The 24,738-nt window shown below is 49.2% G+C and overlaps 1 protein-coding gene across 1 annotated transcript in view; it reads right to left on the bottom strand.

Annotated features, from left to right (window-relative positions):
- The window catches only part of LOC119101206 (uncharacterized), a 40,133-nt gene extending 17,384 nt beyond the window's left edge, over positions 1-22,749 (bottom strand). The window contains exons 1-5 of the mRNA XM_037224501.1: positions 22,671-22,749; positions 12,740-12,834; positions 5,228-5,354; positions 2,644-2,711; positions 1,353-1,428 (exon numbers count right to left, since the gene is read on the bottom strand). Coding sequence (XP_037080396.1) covers positions 1,353-1,428; positions 2,644-2,711; positions 5,228-5,354; positions 12,740-12,824 — 356 coding nt within the window. The 5' untranslated portion in view covers positions 12,825-12,834; positions 22,671-22,749. The remainder of the gene's footprint in view (positions 1-1,352; positions 1,429-2,643; positions 2,712-5,227; positions 5,355-12,739; positions 12,835-22,670) is intronic.
- Between the last annotated feature and the right edge of the window lie 1,989 nt (positions 22,750-24,738).

A 24,738-nucleotide genomic window follows, 5' to 3' on the forward strand; every position in this document is an offset into this window, starting at 1 on the left:
TTAGCAGCGTCGTTTAAGCGACACCTCCTAGCACATTCAACGTCCATCGTTGTCAACATGAGCACTCGGAACTCATAATGCCGAAGACCCAGGTGCCCAAAGCCTTTCTTCTTATATCAAGGACCCGCTGGTGGCTGGCATATGACACCAATAAATACAGATATCAATATGTGGCATTCGTCGATCGTCAGCATTCCAACCAAGTTATTTCACTACAGCGATGGTAACATCAGCAGATGTTCTAGATTACGTACGGCACGTCAGACATGCCTTAACTAACTATACGCAGTTCAGTGTCATTCTATCTCGCCTCCACACGCGACTCTGCCCCTGTCCACCTCATCACCACACGCATCTCTGTTCCGTCCAACTCACCACCACACGCATCTCTGTTCCTTCCAACTCACCACCACAGCATCTCTGTTCCCGTCCACCTCACCGCCACGCCGCTCTGTCCCTGTCCACCTCACCGCCACGCCGCTCTGTCCCTGTCCACCTCACCGCCCCACACCGCTCTGTCCCTGTCCACCTCACCGCCACACGCCGCTCTGTCCCTGTCCACCTCACCGCCACACGCCGCTCTGTCCCTGTCCACCCACCGCCCCACACCGCTCTGTCCCTGTCCACACCGCCCCACACCGCTCTGTCCCTGTCCACCTCACCGCCCCACGCGCTCTGTCCCTGTCCACCCACCGCCCCACACCGCTCGTCCCTGTCCACCTCACCGCCCACGCCGCTCTGTCCCCGTCCACCTCACCGCCACAGGCCGCTCTGTCCCTGTCCACCTCACCGCCACAGGCCGCTCTGTCCCTGTCCACCTCACCGCCACAGGCCGCTCTGTCCCTGTCCACCTCACCGCCCCACGCCGCTCTGTCCCTGTCCACCCAATCCACCCGCCACGCGCGGCCCGGCGTTCGTCCACCACGCGTCGCGCCGCTCGCCGCAGCTTCGCAGTTCGCTGTCCGCTGTTGGCTCGCTGTCAGCCCTCGGTTACGGTTTCCATCGAGCGGACAAATTGGGGAGATGAAGACTGACGCGGGCTAATTTGGGACCCCGCACGCCGTGACCTGTCAGCGCCCCCCGCTGCCGGGATGGACTGCCGGCTCCACCGGCGTGCAGACCGGCGTCGAGAGCGGCCGCTGCGGCGGAGATCGCCCGCTGTTCCTAACCCGAAGCGAGAGAGAGCACGGGCTGCGTGTGGCCTGACCGGATGACACAGACCTGCGAGAGCCCGCGGCGAGGGCCGACGGTGAATCACGGCCGTGTGGTCGGCCGGCGAGATGAGCCGTCGGGCCGGAATGTCAAGCAGCCGGCACGACCGTGCCGCTGCTCGGCGCGGTGCGTTCACTCACACTGTGGCGCTGGTGTAGTGCAGCTCGTTCATCTGCTTGCAGTCGTCGCCTCGTCTCCGCCACTTGCCTTTAGGCTCTGAAATGCAAAGCGTCTTTTCTAGGGGGAAAATAAACGTGGTAGCCAAGACCCCGCAGTTGTGGTGCAACGCGATGCTGCGTTTGTAGCGCGGTGACCCAAAGCAACTTTTGGAGAGGTTATAAAATCGCTAAATAACTGAACTGAAACTGTGTTATGTCTGACGTATGAACAGCCAACGAATGCACACCAATCGGAATGTCTTGACTAATGAAATAGTTGGCTTTTCACAGCAAGAGCCAGGACAGAGGACCACTGACATAGCAGACACGCAGTGAATTTAGCCACCGCAATGAACATGAATGATGCGGATTGAAGCTCAGTTTTAACAACATTACACAAATAATGATTCCGTGACATTTTTAAACCTAACATAATGTAGTACAACACCGGCCTTGTATTCACCTCACATGACGTTTTGGTTGAGGGACCAATTCCACCAGATTGAGGGACCTTAAAATCTTCACAGTCTTTCTTAAGAACCTTGAGTCGAGACGGGACAGGACATGAGTAGTCAGGCCGCCTCACTGCGCTTTGTTTTCGCCCTGTCCTGTCCTGCCCTATCCTGTCCTGTCCTGTCCTGTCCTGTCCTGTCCAGTCTGTCCGGTCCAGTCCAGTCCAGTCCAGTCCAGTCCAGTCCTAACCTGACCTGACCTGATCTGACCCGTTTTGTCCAGCCTTACCTTGTCCTGCCTGTTCTCTCTTTTCCTGCGCTGTTCTTCAATACCCTACCCTGCCTTGCCCTTCCCTTACCATCCCATCCCATCCCATCCCATCCCATCCCACCCCATCCCATCCCATTCCATTGCATCCCATCACACCCCATCCATCCCTTCCCTTTCCTTCCCTTCCCCTTCCCTCCTTTTCCTGCCCTGCCCCGCCCTGCCCCGACTTGCCCAGCCCACCCCGTCCGTTTCTGTCACTGTCTCGGTCTCGCTTCTCGCTCTCGCTGTCAGTCTCAGTATCATTCTCAGTCTTAGTCTCATTTTCACTCTCAGTTTCGGTCTTTTCACATGCCCAGCAAATCCTTTAGTAGACATTTCTGTAGGATCCTCCATTAACAAAACCACGCCTTCACCCCACAATTGTATTTCACGGTGCACGAGTATCGCGCCTGGGACTGAAGCTAATGAAAAGTGCAGATCGTCTCGATAAACATCTCGGACGCCAAGCCCACGCCTAATCCCACGCTCTCTCTGAGCGAGCATTCCTTACCCAGGCCGGTTCTTCTCGTGCCATCTATACGGATTACTGGAACAGCGCGGTCAGCCTTGTCACCAAGCCTGGAAGACGGTACCACATTAGTCGCCTGCGGATGGCCATGTTTTATCCGTGGCTTTATGGCCACAGCTCGCTGAGTCCCAAATGGTTTAATGCTGAGCCTTCGTCAAAGACGCAGATTCTGAAAGAAGCCCGATATATCGATGGGCGCTGGCAGCCGCCGACGGGGGTTTTTGTTATGTGGAACTTTGACTTGTACCCTCTGAAATTACGGCACATAAGAGTGTGCGACTGGAAAAGTTTCACAAAACTTCATCAGTATAAACTAGGATTGCTACTAAAAAGCCACTGGTGGCGATACCGAATCTGTGAATTTAGCCTGTTATCGGTCGATCTGACTACGTAGTGCAAAACGTGTCACTTTCTGTGGCGTGACAACGGCGCAAGCTATTTTTCGATTCAGGAAACGACCTGGTACCCAAGCTGCTTCCGTGTCTATCCATAGTATGAAACGTGAAACATTAGGATGATACAAAGAAAAACATGATTATGACTTTTGATTGCATGCATTATAATATCAAATTTACCATCTATTCATGAAGATGCAATGAACAAGCGACGAAAATATCAACTGTGGCTGTTTTGCTGAGAACACACTGAACGCTGGTCTAGTGAAGCATGTATCGATTTCATGCTGTCATGACAATCTGACAATCACTGGAACTTTCTTAGCACCGATCATTTGTATTGCACCACTAGACCATGATAAGATAACTGTCAAAAATAATGTGTTCCACAAAATTTCCTATCGATCGTTTTCTTAATGTGCAATGTAAGTGCACCGTCAATGTCAAGCGAAAATATCAGAATAATTCCCCCAAAAGTGGTACCTTTTCTATACGCACTGTATATTTCCTTCTACGATTTGAGGAAGACAATTGTCATTGGCAGGGAGGAGGGACCCTTAAACCTGAAAATTCATTGGATTGACCGTCTTGCTAGTCGCCTCAATTGAATTACCGTAGTCTAAACTACGGTTTAACAGTCAGAATATGCTGTTTGCAGCCCTAAGTGAAGTCACGATGTACAGCCAAGCCGTTGTAAACCGCGAGAGAGCCGTCCGCTTTCGTATTGCGTTCTGTCGTGTTGTGCCTGCAGTCTCAGTGCGTCCTTCCGTAGGGTTTTCGCTTTTCTCTGGTATTGAGCGTGTCTCCCGTGAACCTAAAATGATCAGCTAAATAATGCGGTGAGCTGCCGTACTAACTCGATAACAAAACGGTACAAAGTCTGGCAAACCGGTTACCACGCGGAGATGTTGCCGTCTCACACTGCGACAACTGGACTATATGACTGACTCTTCCAGGGATTGAACCTCAGGCGGTCTTAGCAGCTAGGCGAGCTTTACCGCCCACGAGCCGTCATGTGAAGATGGCAGATCCCGAGAAAACGAACCGAATATGATGAGCGCAGATGATGGGCTGGCATGGCAACCATGGCCATTTTTCGTGCAGGGGCCAGCTGACTGGGGAGGTCCCATCTACAGAACGAACCGCAGTCGTTTTCTAGACTCCCGCTAAGCCACTGAATCAGAACATCGTTTGGCGTTTATCCGAGTCATGCGAGTAACGTAGGGCTCTTACACCGCACCACAGTCGACCTTTGTCGGCGGCGGAGCACTGTGCCGATAATGGTGAACATATCCTGACCCACAAAAGGGCTTCTCGACGGGCTATCTGGCCCTGCGTCCTGACGAGGGCAAAAGAATTGCGTCCATTCGCCAGGACACGAAAGGCACACGGCACTAAACGATCTGTGGCAGATTGATAGCTTCCTGACAGATGGCATTCATGCTGATCGGACTGACTAGCTGGGTACCATGGCAGCAACTTAAGCACTAATTCTACGTCAAGGAGGGCATGGTGCGTAATCTTTTCCATGTCACGTCCATAGAAATATATTTAAAGTTGACGTTAACGGATACCTATTATTCCGAGCTCAGACTTGAACAAAAGCGAACCATCAATGTATTGCAAACGTCTTCACAGAGTGCACTGCAGGCCAGTCTGCGCAAAATTTAAAATACTATCCTTAAAATGGGATATTGGCCGTGCGCTTATGCTTTCGGCATTTTCCAGACTCTTTCATGTCTTTACTAGCATCAGTGGACTTTATTGCATTTTCTTCCCAAGGTACATCACGAGTGCACTGCGAAACTACTGTTGCTGCATGATGCATACACACACACACACACACACACACACACACACACACACACACACACACACACACACACACACACACACACACACACACACACACACACACACACACACACACACACACACACACACACACACACACACACACACACACACACACACACACACACACACACACACACACACACACACACACACACACACACACACACACACACACACACACACACACACACACACACACACACACACACACACACACACACACTACACACACATACACACACACACACACACACACATATATATATATATATATATATATATATAGCGCGAGCGAGCGAGTTCCGGTGACCTACCTGGGTCGCTTGGCTCTGCGGCGGGCGCGCCTGGCCCGGTACCGCAGACAGCAGATGACGGTGAGCGCCGCGGCCGGGAACACGATGATGCTGGACACGATCGGGATGACGACCGTCTGCGGCGACACTGAAACAGAGCCGGCGCTGAGGGCAGAGCTGAGCAGAGCGGCTGAAATAGAGTCGGAGCTGAGAGCAGCGCTGAACAGAGCGGCTGAAACAGAGCCAGCGCTGAGAGCAGAGCTGGACAGAGCCGGCGCTGAGGGCAGAGCTGAACAGAGCCGGCGCTGAAGGCAGAGCTGAACAGAGCAGCTAAAACAGAGCCGGTGCTGAGAGCGGAGCTGAACAGAGCAGCTGAAACAGAGCCGGTGCTGAGAGCAGAGCTGAGCAGAGCCGGAGCTGAGAGCAGAGCTGAACAGAGCGGTTGAAACAGAGCCGGTGCTGAGAGATGGGCCGAACAGAGCCACTCTGAAAAAGTCAGACATGAGGCGACAGTGAAACAAAGCCATTGAGGTAGCTCTGAAACAGAGCACGAACTGGACGAAACCTAAGGGGCTGAAAACAGAGGCAGTAATGCCGCGGGATCGAAATACAGTTGAGAGCAAAATTAAGAATTAAAACAGCTAAGAAAACACAGCGACACTGAAAAAGCCGGTGCTAGGGACAACACTGCAACACAGCCAGAACTAAAGCTAGCTGCGTTGGCTCGGAAACAGAGTCAAGGCTTTGAGGACAGTGGAACAAAACTAGGGGTGGTGCGACCCTGGCACCGATTCGGGCCAGGATTTCCACTCTAACAAAACCGGTGTGAAGTCAGCACAAAACAGGTCCGGGGCCGTGCAACAGTATAATTGAGCCAGCAGAGAGCCAACTCTACACAGAGCCGGGGCTGAGGCGACATTGTAATAAAGGTGGGACTGAGGAAACACTGAAATAAAGCCGGAGCTCAGGCGACGTTGATGGAGCTGAGCCGGGACTGAGGCCAAGCTGAAACGGAGGGGTGATGAAATAACAGCAGCACAGAGTCATGGGTAATTAGGCACTGAGAAGGAGCTGGGGCTGAGGTGCCACTTGTTATGCTTTAGATGCCTCCAGCCTGCGTCTTTAGATTGTCACTAGTGATGTCGCAATGAGAGACCGTGCTGCAGTCGGTTAAACCCGTCAAGTGCGTCTGGTGAGTACTGCTCGGCGTCACACAAGCATTGAAAATGATGACAGTGTTAAAGGGCCCGAAATTCCTTTTAAGAGGACAGATCTTACAAACTATCCTTTAAATTCCAGTTACGTTTCGTTCTAGAAAAACAGAACAGCATGTGTTCAAAGGGCGGCTTTCGACCCAAGAGATTACGAGCAGCAAAAACAGCGCCAGTAATGGGTTGCACTTGAGTCGCTATGAACTAAAACACTGTCATCACTGGAAGTACCGCTAAGGCCTTCTTTCCCCTGAAGTGCTCTGGTGCACTGAAACTGTGTAGAATCACAAAACCCTACAGATCGGGCTGGTGACGTAGAATAGGGGAGACATATGGAAGGAATAAAAGGATACCCAAAGTTTCGACGGGTTGCAATTTTGACAATAATTCAACTGCTCCACTTTTCAAGATATTGAGGTGAGGTGTTTGAGATATTGGCGCATGAAATATGATGGAAAAGCTTATTTGTGTATAATTCTATATCAAGTGTAACATGCAGCTGTAAAAAAAAAGTGAATATTAGTAAATATGACCCTCAGTACGTCATCTTTGATAGCATCTTGGAAAGTTTTTGGGACGTAAGAGTCGTTGTCAGAGTTGCCGTGTCCGAGTTGCCGCTGTAGCGGACGGCGTGACCCGATTCTGGTACTTTTTCGCGTCGTAAGGTGGAGTTCTTGGCTTATGCGTATAAATCTAGCTTACGAGCGTTATGTGCGTGCGTTGTAGCCTATTCTCGTGGTATTCATGTATATTTTTCATTATGACATATCTTTCACTTGCACTTCCATACCGGACGGTGAATCAGGGCAAAGGAAAAAGCATGACTGTAAACTGCATGATCGATTATGAAAACGGCTACCTCAGTTCAAAAGCCCATGAAGTCTCGGCTTCTCCGGCACGCGCTTGCTTGAGGGGACCTTACGATTCTTTCAAAAACCAGCTCTGAACGACGCTGTGTAATCGCTCCGAATTTGCATAGTTGTAGCCAATTAAAGAGGCGATATTTTGGTATAACTTATTATACGTACCTTGTAAGGTCGCTGGCGTATGACAGGTCATTGCCAGGCCTTAGCTGTCAGCAAAGGCAATTCCTAGGGAATCGTTCAATCTGATGCGATAACGGAGTGTTACACGAAGCTTTACATCTTAGCGACGGTTACTTTGACAACCGGACAATTTGGGTTAGTGTACGAATAGTTCAATTCACCTTCACTCAAGAATGAATAAAAACAAACTTAACTCAAAAGTTAAGTTTGTTTTTACTGGAGGCCTTACTCTGTGAAATAGTTTTTGACGCTGGTTTCGATTGTTTAATACAGAAAGGTGAACAAATGTGTTATTTGAACTTGCTAAAGGCAAGAGGAGATCAATGGCCTGAAATCATCCCATCGATCTTTTGTTTTGCTTTTGGGGACGTAGCACCCAACGTAATCTTTGACGCTTATTAAGATAAAAATAAACAAAATCTTGCAGCTTTCTGGCCACCGTGAAAAGTTGACCTTTGTACCTATGCGTAGTTGTTTGCTGTTTGGGCGCTCAAGCGGGACGACAATGCGGTGATCCGTTCCTCGATCGATGTAGCTTGGGAACTGATGCAGAATTGAAGTCAGCCAGGCCCCGCCGCCGACAGGGCTTCGCTCTGGTGCTGCTTGCTCTCGTAATTCCGGGCGTCCGACTGGCTGTCATGCGGCGTGTTATTGATAGCCGGGAGTTGGTGAAATACTCCTCGCGTACAATAGCCAGAAACGACACGCTGGATGGAGAACAGGCGCAGACCAACTGCCTAAAGGGGAACTGCCAGAGCTGCAGTCTGAATGCAAGGTTTTGTTCCGAACGCTATTGCTTTTAGGGAAAGGAGATGTCGAACAAAAACACGACACCAGAGCCTTGGAGAGATAAAGGAAATGCAAATGCTTCGTTTGGGAGCTACAGTGTCTGTCGACAAAGTGAAACTACGACTGACCATCGCGTCAGTTCAGCGGAATCTTGAGCGTTGATGCCCATTCTTTCATCTTGATCGATGAGTCTTCTTTCGATTTCCGGCGATAGCTTATAAAGTGAAAACAGCTGTGCCCATTAATATGAACTATCAACGACATTCGAGTGGAAACGAAAAACAGACACACAAATCATGCCGCGGAGAGCAGAAACGTCATGTAATGTTTCTGACGCAGGTACGCCTCATCATGCTGCTCCTGTTGAGCGTGCTCAGCTAGGAGCTCGTCCCGATCCGCTCTCATGACTGAACTGGTGGAGAAATCATGTTCCATTGCTGCGTTATGGTTGAAGGCGTGCCTACTGTTCACACCTCCAGTTATCTATGCAAAGCATGTTGCAATGACGGTGATGCTAGATAATACAGATAGCTTGGTACGCTTAGGCGTGGGAAGCGAACATGTAAAGCATGCATTCGAAACCAGTCATGTTTGTTTCCTGATAGCCCGGGCAGAAAACCATTGGTGGGCTATTGCCTGGGGCAGAAAACCGTTTTGAGCGACATATCATTTTCGTAGTCATTGAATACATATTCTTGTGTTGTTTTCCAAGTATTTTCTGTATTTTTGATCGCTTGCGCTTGAAGTACCCCGTTTGCATTACTATTCCTGCCATGCCTTAAATATCAATAGAGTAAAACACTGTAGAGAGCTGTAAGCCAAGTACTACTGCCTCCTTTATCCTCACGTTAGCCCACGTTCCCCACATATACCCATCGACATTCCTCTCAAGGAAATTCAAGGCTTCCAATCGTTTCTCATCAGGCGTTGGGCCTGGGTCCACCGCCGCCATGTCCGACACACCCCGGGTTTCAGTGTGACCCAGCAACTGCTCGGTTGGAGGCCCTGGACAAGCTCACAACGCGGACAAAGCTGGCGCCGGCGATTGCCGCTCCGATGGTCAGCTTTGGACGCCGGCCGGGCGTGCCGCGGACGTGCCGCCGGCTTGGGGGTGGGGGGTGAGTGGGAGGGGGGATGGTCCCTTCCATTGTAATGTGGTGCTGGGATCAAGACAGATGGCCCGACGCGAAGATCAATATCAACAGAGGGGATGGCCGGACGAAGGCTGATCCCTCAGCCTCCGAGGCACGCTCCGACGCGATCTCGCGAAAAATGCCCCGGCGGCGATGAGTTGTATATGATTCGCACCTGCCATAGTGAGCTGTTTTATGTCGTGAATAATAAAGTGTTGTTTGTTGTGATTCAATAGCTTATTTGAAGCGAGGGTCACTTGTACGAGCATTACATACAGTGATATGAAATATACCCAACGATTTAAAGCCGTGATTCCAAGGTTCCGGCTGAAATAGACCTAAGCTTTAAATGGGCATTGAAGCGCAGTCAAGCTTCGTTCTAACGTGCATTCCACGCAAGCACTCTCAGTGCTGAGTACGGTGATTCTAGGCGGGTACGAAACATAGACGCGGATGCATCAGCAGTGAGGATCGTGAGGCACACGTGACATTGGTGAAATGCACCCTGAAAATAAAATAAAAGCACTTTAAGTGGGTAAGTCGGAATCGTGCATACGAAAATATTACGAAGCGCCCATCACAGCAAATCAAGTCATAAGTACTCTCGTGGGTGCTTGGGTGGCGGGTCAAATGTCAACATAAGAACGTTAAATCAAAAACGATTTCCGTAAAAAAAAATGGTATGCCATGCGACGACACCGAAGCTAGAGAAGACAAACCGCACAGCCTAGCTCTGTTGGTCAGCTGTTCTTTGGTGATCTGATAACCAATCAAACAAGCGCAGGTTTGAGACATGACCCCGTATGTCTGCACACAGCGCTGACATATTTGTCTACCTACGAACTGATGTTCGCGGGAGTCCTCTGAACAAGCGTTATCGTGTAGCGCATCTAAATTGGCCCAAGTACGTCGAGCCGCTCTGATAGGTTGTAGCACATTGCTGTTGCGGACTCCAGACGATACCAGTAACATGCATAAATGAATATTTTAACCGTTACCGTAATGTCCCGCACTCACAAAGCCCCGGACACAGTATCCCTGCGCTGATGAACAGCGTAAACTGAATTGCCGTTGTAACCATGATTGCTTGACATAAATCGTGTCTAGGATAGACAGGCTGAGATAGATATAAATTGAGTAACCACGGTTTTTAACAATAACAGCTTATGTTTGTATTCTAAATCTGTCAGTTAGAAATTACATGCCAAACCTATGTCTGGCATTCATCGAAGCCCAACGTAATGTGCACTTCTTCTGAGCTATACAGTTTGACTCACCGAAGTGCCTATAAGCATAAGCAAAGTGGGCGATCATCTCGATCGAAATAACCAGGGCTGTCCGGACCCGTAGTCAGACAATCTTTAGGGGATGCTTGATCTCCACGGTAGGCCAACTTCCTAATGTGTTTATCTGAACCAATGGTAGGAGCTTCCAAGGATGGCGGCTTCCATTAGCCTATATTATGTTGCCACACGCATGGTGATAAGTGACAACTTTGTCGTATGTCGTGACCTCGTTCGTCGCACGTCGCTCAAGGCCCCCAGCTCGTGACGTACTTTGGTTGAAAATCAATCGCAGCGTTTTCCAACGGTGTTAATTGGATGCCTCTCGCAAATGATGACTATTTCTATCTATAACTTAAACCATTTTAATTAGAGCAACGAGGACGTGCTCTACTGGGCACGTGGTCCGAGAGTCGTCGCTGCTGTCGTGGAAGCCGCGCTGTGCAGTTTACGGACGAGGTGCTAGGATTGCGTCCACCGCACAGGTCACGTGTGTTGCCTTCGTCCGGGGACGTCCCACATAAGTCCGGTGAACGTGTTAAGTTTTAGCATTAACAGAATGCACAATTTCTGCAGCACCTGTCTAATATCGACTGACACTTGCGAGCGGGGTCATTAGTCACTAGTGTCAAATAATGTCTGAAATATGCAGCAAATATATCTTTGCTGTCAAGACATAACTGGCCAGCATGTGGGCACATGCGCCCACACAGCTGCAGCTGTGTCCGAAAGTCCCGGATGCTACCATATGCGAATCCAGTCGATATGTTTTTCTGGCTCGATTCCGTGTGATCTCACGACACTGTCTAGTTCTCCGGCCTCATTTTCCATACCGCGCTGCGTGCGAGCCGCACATACTTAGCCAACAGCGTGCCAGGATTTAGCCGAGCCGCTCTTCGAGCCCGGCCAAATTGCAGTCAAACAATCCCAGGCGTGCCCGGTGGGAACTGTGGACTCATTATGCCGGCCGCGCCGACGACAGAGACCGGCGCCGCCGCCCGCGCTATTTACTCGCTGAGTCGCCGCGCCGCCTGGGCGTCGGCTTGACGGGCATTGTGACGCCGCGATAATAGTCGGCCGAGGAGAGCGCCGACTCCACAGCCGCCACAAGCGCGCTGCTGCCACGGCTGGGACCGCCGCTCGCCTCGGGTGGGCACGACTGCCGCTGCCGGGCCGCTTCCGCTGCCGGGCCGCTTCCGCTGCCGCGTCGCTGCCGCTCTCCTGATCAACTGAGAGACCGGGCATGTATTCATTTAGTGCGTGTGGCGTTCGTGTACAAGGGCCGTGGTTGTCTATGGACCGAATGGCATTCGGTGCGAAAAGACCGCTTTTGCTTCTCCTTCGCGCTACAGTTACGAAAATGCAGTAAATTAAGACAAGCATGTTGACTGGTTACGTATGCTTGAGTTCCGTATGGTAAAATATAATTTCAAGTTTGTTTTAGGCACTGCTTTGTGTTTTTCCCTTCCGGCGATGGCAGCAGATGTAAGGTGCATGCGTGTCTTCTTGTCCAGTTTGGAGCCCAAGTGTGCGCACATTCCAGGCCGCCAGCCAGCCCGCCAGCCAGAACCATCCCGTCACGGTCCAGTGAAGCAGCGCACAAACGGACCTCACCTAACTGCGACCCAAGCATTCCAACTCTTGTCCGCCTATTCGATGATCCATAACACACACGCATAACGCTCTGGATGTGACCAATGTGGCTCAAGAGCAGACGATAGTACGTATGTCTAGAGCTGGCTTGAAGCGAGTCCTTGACTCGACAGTTGGAACACACACAGCACGGCGCCCGTCGGCAGCGAGCGCGGCGGGGGGCGCAGGCTGGCCCTGCGGGTGTCGTTCTAGCGTAGCAAGCCGATGTCATCGAGCCAAACTGGCGACTGGGGCATGCTTGAGCTCTGGTGACGCGCAGGACTCCCGTTACGCACGACAGGAGTCGCGTGACGCTGCAGGGCTTCCGTAACGCGCGACAGCGGGAGATCTACTCCAGCGCTCTCAGCGGCGACGCGAGCGTGACCCTGTCCAGCGAGTGCTCCGGACGCCCGGCAGCTGCGCCGGCGGCGTTACTCACCGGTCGGGTACACCTCAAGAGTGGGCAGCGGAGGCGCCGCGGTGGCCGCAGCCGGTAGAGCACTGTGGTTCTGGCTGTTCATCATGCTGCATAACCTGCCGCAGGGGCGCAGGGTATTGGCAGTCACCCGTGTCCCTTGGGTACCTGGCAACGCACAATCAGCTAGGTACGACACAGTTACGCAGCTGCAAACAGAAATGTCACGCCTCTTTTACAACAAAGCCAAGGTTCTCAAAACTTCTGATAACCTTCGTAACATGTTGTATGAATCCCTTCAGAAAAGAGAAACGTTTATTGCTGGCGCGCAACTCGGCAAACTCTTTAACCAAACCATAAGCCATAATGTCATCGTGTGACATGTTTACTTCCCATATAAACTTTCTGCGAAGCCCCTGAGCCATCACCGGGAGCAGTTGTAGCGCTCGGAAGTAGCACGCTTTTTGGCAGCCACGGCTCGGCAGACCAGACAACGCTAGCAGTATAGCATTCGGCAGTATAGCGGCCGGCAGTATAGCGGTCGGTAGTATAGCGATCGGCAGTACAGCGGCCGGCAGTACAGCGGCTGGCAGTATAGCGGCCGGCAGAAAAGTGGCCAGCATATAGCAATCGGCAGTATAGCGGCCGGCAGTATAGCGGTCGGCAGTATGGCGGCCGGCAGTAAAGCGGTCGGCAGTATAGCGGCCGGCAGTATAGCGGTCGGCAGTATAGTGATCGGCAGTACAGCGGTCGGTAGTGTAGCGGCCAGCAGCGTAGCGGCCGGCAGTATAGCAGCCGGCAGTATAGCGGCTTGCAGTATAGCGATCGGCAGTATAGCGGCCGACAGTATAGCGGTCGGCAGTATAGCGATCGGCAGTATAAGAATGAGCCTGCCATCTTCCGCCGCCTCCCTCGCCGTTGCCCAGCTGTTGCCGTGACAGCTGTGCACTTCGCCACCAGCACGTCCCCTCACGTAGTTCACTTATGCCGTCACGATCGGCCACATTAACCCCTCATCACGAAACGATCGGACACATTAACCCCTCATCGCGAAACGATCGGACACATTAACCCCCCATCACGAAACGACCCGACACATTAACCCCTCGTCACGAAACGACCGGACACATTAACCCCCCATCACGAAACGACCGGACACATTAACACCTCATCACGAAACGACCGGCCACATTAACCCCCCCATCACGTAACGATCGGCCACATTAACCCCTCATCACGTCACCATCGGTCACATTACATCTTCCAAGGTGGGTTGGGGCTGGTGGTTGAGGCAGCAATGTTAACTCCCCCCCCCCCCCCCCCACACACACACTTGTCAGATTTAGTTTGCGTTTAGTTTGTTTGCGCCGTCTAAAAAATGCATACTGATCTACCGAGCTGACCAGCCAGCTTCTTGAAATCGCACTGGACAAAACTATTTCACGTGGTAAATGACAGCACCTTATCCTTCCATGAACGGCGAACGGAGATATTTAGGGGCAAATTTCAGGCTGTTCTAGTACCCCGCTTAAGTGTGCTCTTAGCCTGGCCCCTTCACACGTTTTGAAACGTTACTACGCCTATGTGTAAACAAGATTAGCTACGGTGGCTAACTGTAATATCGTCTATAAATCTATCAACGAAAGCGTGCGCAGCCATCAATGACTTCCACTATCCTCGTCCCATTCCTCGTCAGCTTTATTCTGCCCGCAATGTCGAGTGCTATGATGACCTGGTGTGCGGCCAGAGCTTTGGTAAGTGGGGTATATGCTTTGGCAAAGCCTTTCCCCCCACTCAACCAAAAGGGTTCACCGGGAATTACTTCGAAGGCACGAAATATATATATATATATATATATATATATATATATCTAAACTGATAGCAGTGAAGGTATTTTCAGGATCTAGGGGCCTCACACAGATATTGATAAGTGCCGTCCTGAAAACACCCGAGTAGCTCGAAGGGGGGTTTTAAAATTGTATGAGGACATAGCTGGCCCATCTCCATCTGGGGACACACATCCTTTCTTCGGAAAATATGAGTAAAAGTCATACAAAATAGATTGAGCACGCCTGTTCTCATACCGTTAGAAGGAAAACGCCAACTACAGGCGATGCAGTATCATAGGCCGCGCGACTTCGGCCTATGATGACAACAAGCACCGAAGACCATGTGGTGGACCGTGCGAAGGCGAAAATGGTCGCGTATTAGGAATTACTATGTGCAGTCTTATTATGCACGTATACATGCAAATTTCGCCCGTTCGCAAGTGGAGCGTGAAGCTCGTCCGTGTGAAAGACAGAGCTGTAAGTTTTACCGGCGCAATATTGTAATGCATGCCTGAAACTAGTCGAGTCAGCGTTTAGAGCGCCGCCAGCAATTCATGCAATGGGAAAGTATTTATTATTCGTGTTGCTGCTGAGGGGCCTCAGTGTTGGGTCTCGACTAATGGAAGAGGCCTCATACCGCTGCGCGCCGCCAAAGACGTCTTAATGGTTATATATTGCACCTCGGTGGTGGATAAAATTGATGGTGTCATTAGTGTTTATGGGGCCCGAACTCAGCCATCATGTTGCTAAATTTAACATGTTTGTAGTAATGGCAGCCGGCCCTAAGGCTCCCACAGCTTCTCAAATTTTTGCATATACTGTTGTAGATACCACTTGCAGCGGAAATACCACGAACAGCTGAATTTGCGGAATCCCCTCGAACGTAATTGACCGAGTTCAACTCCAATCGTATCACTGATTCACCTCTGTTTCAGTCTTCTAATCCAAACCGGCTCAGTGCAATATAGAAATATTTCCCCAGATTCTGTGACGATGTAATTCTGAACTAATTGAGATAATTCTTCGACCTTGTTTATGCGCGCAACGCGCAAAACCTTAACACTTTCATCCAAACATATGACGTTACGTACTGCAAAGCAATTCGGTTGATACAAGAGAGTCAATCCTCAACACAGCTCATGCTGAATAAACCTTCCAATGTTCGTGCAATTGAATGGATTCGCAATGAGCTGGTGTTTTTTGTCTGGACCATAAAGGCGAAATGGGAAATGCGCGTTGCTTGAGCCGTGTTGTTGGTCATATCAGATCCCTCTTAAACAGTTTGACATAGGTGCCAAATGGGTGGAAACGATTTATGTGTCATCTCTTTCATGCCGATCAATGCAGCCTTGATCCGTTTAGATATGTGCATATATATCTTACGGTGGCAGCTATAAGCTTCATTCTGGCCCCTAATAGAAAAGCCCAGCGTATAAATCCTTCAAACGCTATATTTCTGAGCAGAATGCAGTTTAATTTAGGACAGATTAGACCTGGCATGAAGACTCGTGAGAGGAGCTATGTCAATCTGAGTGCCGTAAGAACGCAAGACATTTGGCAAAACATTCTGGGTTTGGTGTCTTCGTCTTTGATGTTTAATGCGAGGTGGGTTTCGACGCGCTTACGTTTGACAGCGGTGTGTCAAGTTGGGTCACTATCAGCTGCTGGTTCTCTCCATTCACTCATATCCCTGTGTTATATCTGGCACTCCTATTCATAGCACTGCTCCGCGATATGCGTCCATGCTTCACGATATGCATCTGCGAAATCCGCTACAGATTTTGGTAATGGCGATTGACAGCGCATTTCTTGACCGTGTTGTAGGCATACACATGTAAGCCATTAATCCCTGTACTCCTTTTTTGCCAAATTTTAATCAGCTTTGAAACCAGGACTTTGCACTGATGACCGAGCTTATTTGTACAAACTTCAGACCGATTGGAGGTGCTGTTATCAATTATCTGTTGCCTTTACCTTTTACGGATTTCAAAATCTTCTTGTTATCGATTTCTATGCCGCTTTGTCTGCACCCCTGTGTCTTTTGTTCAAAGTCGGCAGACATAACGTCACTCAGACGTCACTCACACCCGCTCTAACACAGCCTGGTAGTTTGTATTTTGGTTAAAGATGTAAAATCGATCAACCGACAGCTTCGGAAAGGTGCACATCAGTATCTCTACTGTAGGTACAGCATATATTCTATACGGTGATGAAGGAAATTTGACCAGTGTCGGATTGAGAGATCGGTACCAGCATAGAGATGTTCCAACTTTAAATCCGTTAAAACAGCAGTACATTTGGATTCCATAAAGTAGTTCTTCATTATCCGACAAAATCCAGAGTAACGAAAACATTGTTGGTTTGTAATGAGGAACCCCCAGCATACCACCTCGTAACGCTATAGGTGGAATATTACGTCACAGTGTTGTCATCGTCCAGTGGGGGGCCCATTTAATACACAGCTATGAAACACTCTGGCAATAGAAAGACAGAGTAGCCAGCAAAACTAAAGGCACCTCAACCATACGGGTAAGACACCATAACGATACATCGTAAAAACAGAGGCCTGATAAATTAGGGCATCACAACTTTCTGTGCATATACCAAGCTAAGCAGCAACTTTTCTGCAGGCATGATTTCTCAAGGCCACTTAAGCGTGATGACCCGCACAACCTTGCAGCAATCGTCTTCGCTGATGGGAAGCCGACATATGCGCTTGCAAAACATGTATATGCAAATGAACGTGATGCAGACGAGCTGTAGTTAATTTGAATACAAATTTGGATAAGAAAGAAAACATTCACCTTCAGGTGTTTAAGAGTTCATGAGTTTAGAGACCCCATGCTGAGTTATCACCTTCAATGTACTAGGAGGCGCTGGTTAAATGACGTGTTGGCGCAAGCATGGGTTTCATTGACAGTACTTTGCACGCTGTCATTATAACGAATGATTGCCCTTTAACATCGTTTAACCAGTATCTCCTGGTAAATTAAACGTCGATAAATAAACAAAAGAATCAGGGGCTCATTTTGTCATGCAATCACTTCAAGCTCCACGCCTTCGATCCCTTCTCTAGCCACACCGATGCGCTCGCATAAATTTCCTTAACATCCATTACGAGTTGGCATCGAAGTGAAGATATCATTTACACCTTTTGTCAGTGAGCCCAATTGCGCGCAATTCCTTCCGTCTGAGAATTCATTTAAGCTCATCACTTGTCCCAAATGACACCGATCGATCATCTATCGTCCCCTTCAGCCAGGCCAGTGACGCATTCGCAGCCATTGCTCAGCCGCGCCCGACACTGATTTGCCGGACAGAAGCCGGTCACGATCCATACACGATCCGATGTCGCTCTCAGTCATCACTCTGGGAGACACCCCGAGCTCGAGCCGCGCGAGCGTGGGTGGCGCGCCTCCTGACCGCCAGCGGGTGCCAGGGCGCCGGTGACATGACTGCGTGCGCGGGTCGGGGTCATCTTGCGCGCCGCTGCTCCAGGACTGCCGCACAGCACCTGTCATCGGCAACTGACGCAGTCCTACGGCGGGGCTGAAGTCGCTTTACAGCGCATTTATGACATAGCCATTTTTGGAACCGAAATTTGCTTTCGTGATTGGAGTTCGCCAATCGAGAAGTGGGTTCCGGGCTAGTTCAGCAGCTGGTCCAGTTTTCTCATGCAGTATTCGCATTAAGGTGACGGGTAGTTACGCGTCAGAATAGCGAAGATCGAGATGAGATAATGCATCACTCCACTTCACGGTAACCCTAAGTATAGGCGCGCATGCTTCGGCGCAGGCTAATTTCTTACATACAGTTTCCTACAATTTCTACCTACAATTTCCTACATGTATTCAGCTTCTTTTTACACAACATATATGGGAACATTTTCAATTCCAAGTTCTGGAAGGGGGAATACCGCCAAAGGGCGAAACACGGAGTTGTCTTATCATCGATGCAGATCCTAGTTCCGAACGAATGGTGTAAGAAATGAGCTTCAAAGATGGCGCATGAATGCAGTAGAAAAACTCAATGAACCTAATATAAAAACGGGCCACCGAATAGCCCTGTGCGTAGACTGTGCCACTGATAAATTGCTCTTTAACGTATCGGATCAGGCTAAGGTGTACGTTTTCTTACCAGCCGAGGGAAACCAAAAAGTCGCCGCATGACAACCATGCTTCATTAATGGTAAGAGTTTTGTATTATGGCTGCTACAATCAAAAAGCGTTTGAATGCTTAATCCCATTTCACACACGCAAGACAAAATGGCACATTGCTTCAGCACGCACTTCAGGACTTCAGCACTTCAGGAAAAAAAACACAATGCGTCCATCTAAAGCGACCTTAACTTCAATCGTCAAAAACTACCTAGTCTTTAAAAACGACTGGTGTTTTGAGTCCAAAAGATATAACATGTGTATGCAAGCAAGCATCCTATATTTACGTGTGTTTTGTTGATATAATACGACACAACCATAACGGCATGGAACCACGGCTTTCTATTTGGCTTTACTTATGCTATCCCAAAACGATTTTGATTTATCACCCTGCATCGTCTGAAGATATTTCCTTAATGATAAGAATGACTCCCAATTTCTTCCTTTGTGTTATAAGACCCATTCTCCCTGACTCCTCATTAAACAACACATGTTAGCAAACGGATGTACCTCCCTCATCTATAAACCCCCATCTGAGACCATCGCTTACGTCACTTGTGTCTGGCATTTTCAGGGAACAAGTAAAACTTATGGTCATGACAGCCCACGTAATTTCATTCATCCATCCTGAATTGAGCAGAAACTCACAGCGGGAAACCGCGAAGCTCTTGTCACCCATCCCCCCCCCCCCCCCCCCCCGACACACAGGAGCGCTTCTGCGATTACCACATTGCATTATACATCACTGGGGATCGGGCATATTTCCTGGCAAATGAATACAAATGCGGGAAAAATTGAAGGTTACCGACCGCTTGCGTAGGTTAATCAGTGATAGACGGAGATGAAATTTCGAAATTAGCAAATTTGACGTCCTTACCAGCATCACGACGCTTGTAAGACTATTGCAGACTTAACTGAATCGAGGCGCGATGTGCCTTCACGAAGTGAAAATGGTTGATGCAATCCCGAGCATTGCGCTCTGGAGCATGTTAAGGTGTGAGTTGACATCAAAGGATTTGGGCTGCAACTAGCCCGATCCTACGGGGAACGTTGAACCAACAGGTATTTGAAACCAACTGAAGCCTTTGATTTCGTAGGAGTATCACGCAAGGAAGGTTATTTGCGTTACTTGGAGCGTATTGAAAAATCAACAACTGTCCTCACCACACGTTTGTTTGACTTCGCTCCCAGCCATCCTGACGAGGAACGAACGTCTTTGACAGAATAAGTTGTTGGCGTTCGCACCTGTGCCGTATGAGAACATGTGGCATGAAAATGATATGCGCTACATCATGGTGAGAGGCACGAAAAGATCAATAATCCCGACAGCAAGCCAAGATCTGTATGCGTGGACAACACCCCAGAGCTGATAAGCAGTGGGAACGGAATTTAAAAGTCTCGTTTTGTTGTCATAACGATGAATCTCAGCCTCATTCATCAATATCCGATACATTGTAATAGCTTACACTCAGTGCGATGATGCATATGTGGTGAAGTATTGTTATGTGGGATGAAGCAAGTGATGACATCCACAATTAATGCAGTGACACGGAAGGAAGATCTGCCGTTGTTAATGCTTCCATCTACCACATCTATCACATCTCGGATGATCAGCTTTATTTTGGTGTGCCCTTCCAGATCATGCATATGGTGTACGAGTCGTATTTCACGTGGTATATGGCGGTTCACGAGTTTGAATTAAACAAGATCAAGCAGTACGCCCTGCTGCACCGATCTGGGTTAGTATGTGGGTCCGTCGATCCCTCAAGACCCGCTTAGAACGGCTGCTGAGAGGAAACATGGCGGGCGACGAAGTGAGAGAACATCCACTTTAGATCTATGACGTTGCGCAATTAATGAGATCGAAATTACTACGTCACAAATTACGTGTTGTGCTAAAAATAAATTGAGGAATCCATAATCATTGGTGTCTTATCAACAGCTAAACGCATTACAATTAGCTGTCGACAATGTGTGATGTTTTTCAGCCTTTATAAGCACGTTGTCGGCCTAAGAGGAGAAGAGCAAAAGGCGTGCAAAGATAATACAACAGCTATCAATAGAACACCTAAAGGGAGCCTTCCTCATTTATATGGGGGTTCGGACTACAATAGAATATGGAAAACCTTTCGATGCAGCTCACGGCCATGCTCTTTTTAAGACCTAAACCCCTCCGCTTCTTGAGCTTAAAGGTCGCAAGGAGGTAGGAGTGTAATTTGGAAGATCTTTGAAACTCACCTTGGCATTCCTGGAGTCATAATAACGTCACTCATATCCTGCTATTTCATAGGACATGCGGTAACCAAAGCCAATAAAAATACCATTGTCGTGTCAGTCATATCTCGAGCTCGTAAGCACGAAATCCAAACAAAGCGACCGTCAATTGGCAATTGGTCAATGCTGTGCAAGTTAGGATGGCATGATTAAACAATGACGTATTTGGGAGCCTACTTTCTAAACGGAAAAGTCATGCTGTCTAGAGCAGTCTTTTCTTCTAAAAAAATATGCCAAGAGCTATCAGTGAGGTCGTTTCATCATATCTGATGCTTACTTCATTTTCTCCAAATATGAAACATTCCCTTCCAATTGAGTTAAGGACATGCGGGCAAACAATTTTGCCCACACATTGATATGATTCTCTGATTGCTGATCCGGCTCAGTTACTCTGAAAGCCAATCTCAATCTGAGCGTGATCGATGCATTTGTTTATACCCGTCTTTTCATACAGTACTGTGCGTGGATCATTTGTTTATACCCGTCTTTTCATACAGTACTGTGCTTGGATCATTTGTTTATACCCGTCTTTTCATACAGTACTGTGCGTGGATCATTTGTTTATACCCGTCTTTTCATACAGTACTGTGCGTGGATCATTTGTTTATACCCGTCTTTTCATACAAGCACTGTGCGTGGATCATTTGTTTATACCCGTCTTTTCATACAGTACCGTGCTTGGATCATTTGTTTATACCCGTCTTTTCATACAGTACTGTGCGTGGATCATTTGTTTATACCCGTCTTTTCATACAGTACTGTGCGTGGATCCTTGTTTATACCCGTCTTTTCATACAGTACTGTGCGTGGATCATTTGTTTATACCCGTCTTTTCATACAGTACTGTGCGTGGATCATTTGTTTATACCCGTCTTTTCATACAGTACTGTGCGTGGATCGTCGAAAAGAAGCCATATGACTACGAAAAGCAATACTGTCCAAACTCTATATATTTGTAATACACTTCACACACAGCACCACTGCCACGCATGGGTCATCCACGCATTGAATTAACACGGTAGATTAAAGTTACCTGAAAGATTACTTAGTCTGAGAGGAAGGCGTTTATTGTTACGATTCCCAAAATGCGGTTGGCCTCTTTAAGTATTCCAAACCACAGCAACCTCAAATACAAAATCTGGCGGCCAAGTGCAGCTATAAGACATATCTCTCAGCGAGCATTTTGGGCGATCCTAGGTTAATTTTGTTCGGAGATATTCAGGTTTGGGAACATGTCCTGCGTACTTTTATCGATGTTCCAGAACTACGCACTCGTGTACGTGCCGGCACCGTTATAGCCTAACAACGTCCATAACCTCCAACCTACTAAGATCATTTTATCAATATCAATGCTCGCCTTCTATTTAAACACACAGAACATCCACAAGCTAGCCTGCGTGTAACACATTTGTCTACAAACTATCAAGGCGCTCATCCACAAACAGCAGCCCAGGCGGGCGGATACGTATCTCCCCCCCCCCCCCCCCCCCCACCCCTACCCCCTCCGCCAACAATTCCTCCCAGTCAAATAGATTCCCGGTTATCTTCCCACGCAGCTGTCCCAAACCTGAAAATGGCCAGATCGAACATCTTGCGATATACTACATGCTAACAAGGCGCGCCTCGTCCCAAAGATCTCATCTATGTACACTCAGGCAGCGTTCCGCGCTCGCCGGCGCCGGGACGTTCACTTACCGTGAGCGTAGCCGCCACGCCTGCCGACCTGTGGCGGGTCTGACCCTGTCGCCGTGCCGCCACGCGGGGCCTCTGCCAGCCCGTGCCCGCCCCGCTCCCCTCCGGCGGTCCACTGACGGCGGCCGCCGCGTCGGTGTCGACGGGCGCCGCGCCGACGGCGCCGACCGTCAGCCGAGCGGGTCGCGGCAGACCGCGGACTGATGCGGCGCCCGGCGGTCAGGCGGGGACCAGGCAGGGCCGAGAGGCAGGGGCGGGACTGAGGCTCAGAGCCCAGACTGCTGGTCAGGTCAGGTCATAGGTCAGACTGGGGCTGGGGCCAGAGGCCAGTCTGAGGGTCAGGTCAGGGAGCATGCTGAGAGACAGGTCAGAGGGCAGGCTGACAGTCAGGCGAGTGACCAGACTGAAGGTCGTGTCAGAGGTCTGGCTAAGAGAAAGGTCAGAGGGCAGACTGACAGTCAGGTGACTGACCAAACTGAAGGTGGGTCGGAGGTCTGGCTAAAAGACAGGTCAGAGGTCAGGCTGACAGTCAAACGAGCGACCAGAGTAAGGTTGGGGTCACAGATGTGGCTAAGCGTTAGGTCAGGGGTCGGATAGAGGAGGTCAGGGGTCAGATTAAGCGGCCAGGGGTCAGGAGGTCATGTCATAAATCGGTTCATGGGTGAGGATTTGATAGCGGTTTGGTCAGATAAGGATAAGGATAAGCGGTTTGGTCGGAGGTCAGATGAAGAGTCGGATCAGAGATCAGAATGGGGGTCCGGCCAGAGGCAGGTGATTGCAGGCTGAGCCCTGAGTCTGTGTCGCTCTGCACATTTTTCAGGTCACATGTATTATCCATGATCCCTAGACCACTATCTCCATGAATACTGATTCTCTTGTGAGCTGTCCTCAGTTGCCCCAGATCCCTCGACGATATCAGGGGCGATCTACAGCGGTTAGATGACAGGTGGCCTGGCTCCGGACCCATTGGGTCTCAACCCTGACCACTCCGAAACCATCTGACTGCTTTATGATTGCACAACGTTTTGTTAGCACCCCCGGTTTCATTGAGACTCCAGGTGCCACGCAGCTAACGCATGGGTACCGGGCACTTCTTTGCCTGAGGGTTTTCATGTAGTGTGCTGTTGTTTTGTTTAGACATCGAACAGAGAAGTCCTTGTTGTGTGCCGTTTTACCATGTCAAAATATTCGCATTACTGCTACACCACAGCCACACGGTATACGTGCACCGCACGCCGGTGTTGGAAAAGAACTTTGCAGTACTATTCGTAAAAGTGAAATCAGGCGACTCCTGGCTCATGAAAACTCTATGTTTAAATTGCCAGACTAATTCCTCTTCAGCTCATTACAAATACGGATACCATCAGTAGCGAACCTTCCATCATGCGCCACAAATGCCAAAGCATGCAGCAAGCTAAGGAGCTTTGTCATATACGTCATAGTTGAAAGAAAGACCATAACGTATGGACAAAAGAAAACGACGAAATAATTCAGATGATAGTCTCAATTAAGGATTAGTCGCGTTTTTCAGGAAGTATCACACTTTCGAAACTGCATAACTGTGCTGGTACTCAGAGCAGCAGCCCAGGAGCGTGATCCGTCCACCATGGGGTAGGAGACATTTTGCACTGCTCTACAATTTGTGCACGATCTATTTCTTACCTGAAAATAACGTAGGAATATGAAGCACAAGATAAGCGCAGGATTAATATATCATTAACATGATGGCGTACAAACCATCACGTAAAAATGTGTTGCATGACCCTGCCGCAAATGAATGTGCGAAACTACTCTCTTCACTTTCGTTGCAAGATGTTTGCAATCTCAACCCTAGCCAGACGAAGAGGGATACCATACCACCTTCCAGGCAGTTATTTGCGGATCAAGCAGGGATATGCAAGACGGTGTGCTGTCCAAAAAATGTAAGTAATGACAGTGGCAAATGACTGATCAGCTGATTATCTTAATTAGTCCAGAATCGCGTCAACGTGCCCAGCGTTGATGTCACTTGTAGCAGCTTACACCTTGTAGTCAAGGCAAGTCGTTATTTCTTTTCATTTTCGCTTTACAA

The sequence above is a fragment of the Pollicipes pollicipes genome, unplaced genomic scaffold (assembly GCF_011947565.3).
Source record: "Pollicipes pollicipes isolate AB1234 unplaced genomic scaffold, Ppol_2.1 Scaffold_4881;HRSCAF=5763_pilon_pilon_pilon, whole genome shotgun sequence".
Lineage (NCBI taxonomy): Eukaryota > Metazoa > Arthropoda > Thecostraca > Pollicipedomorpha > Pollicipedidae > Pollicipes > Pollicipes pollicipes.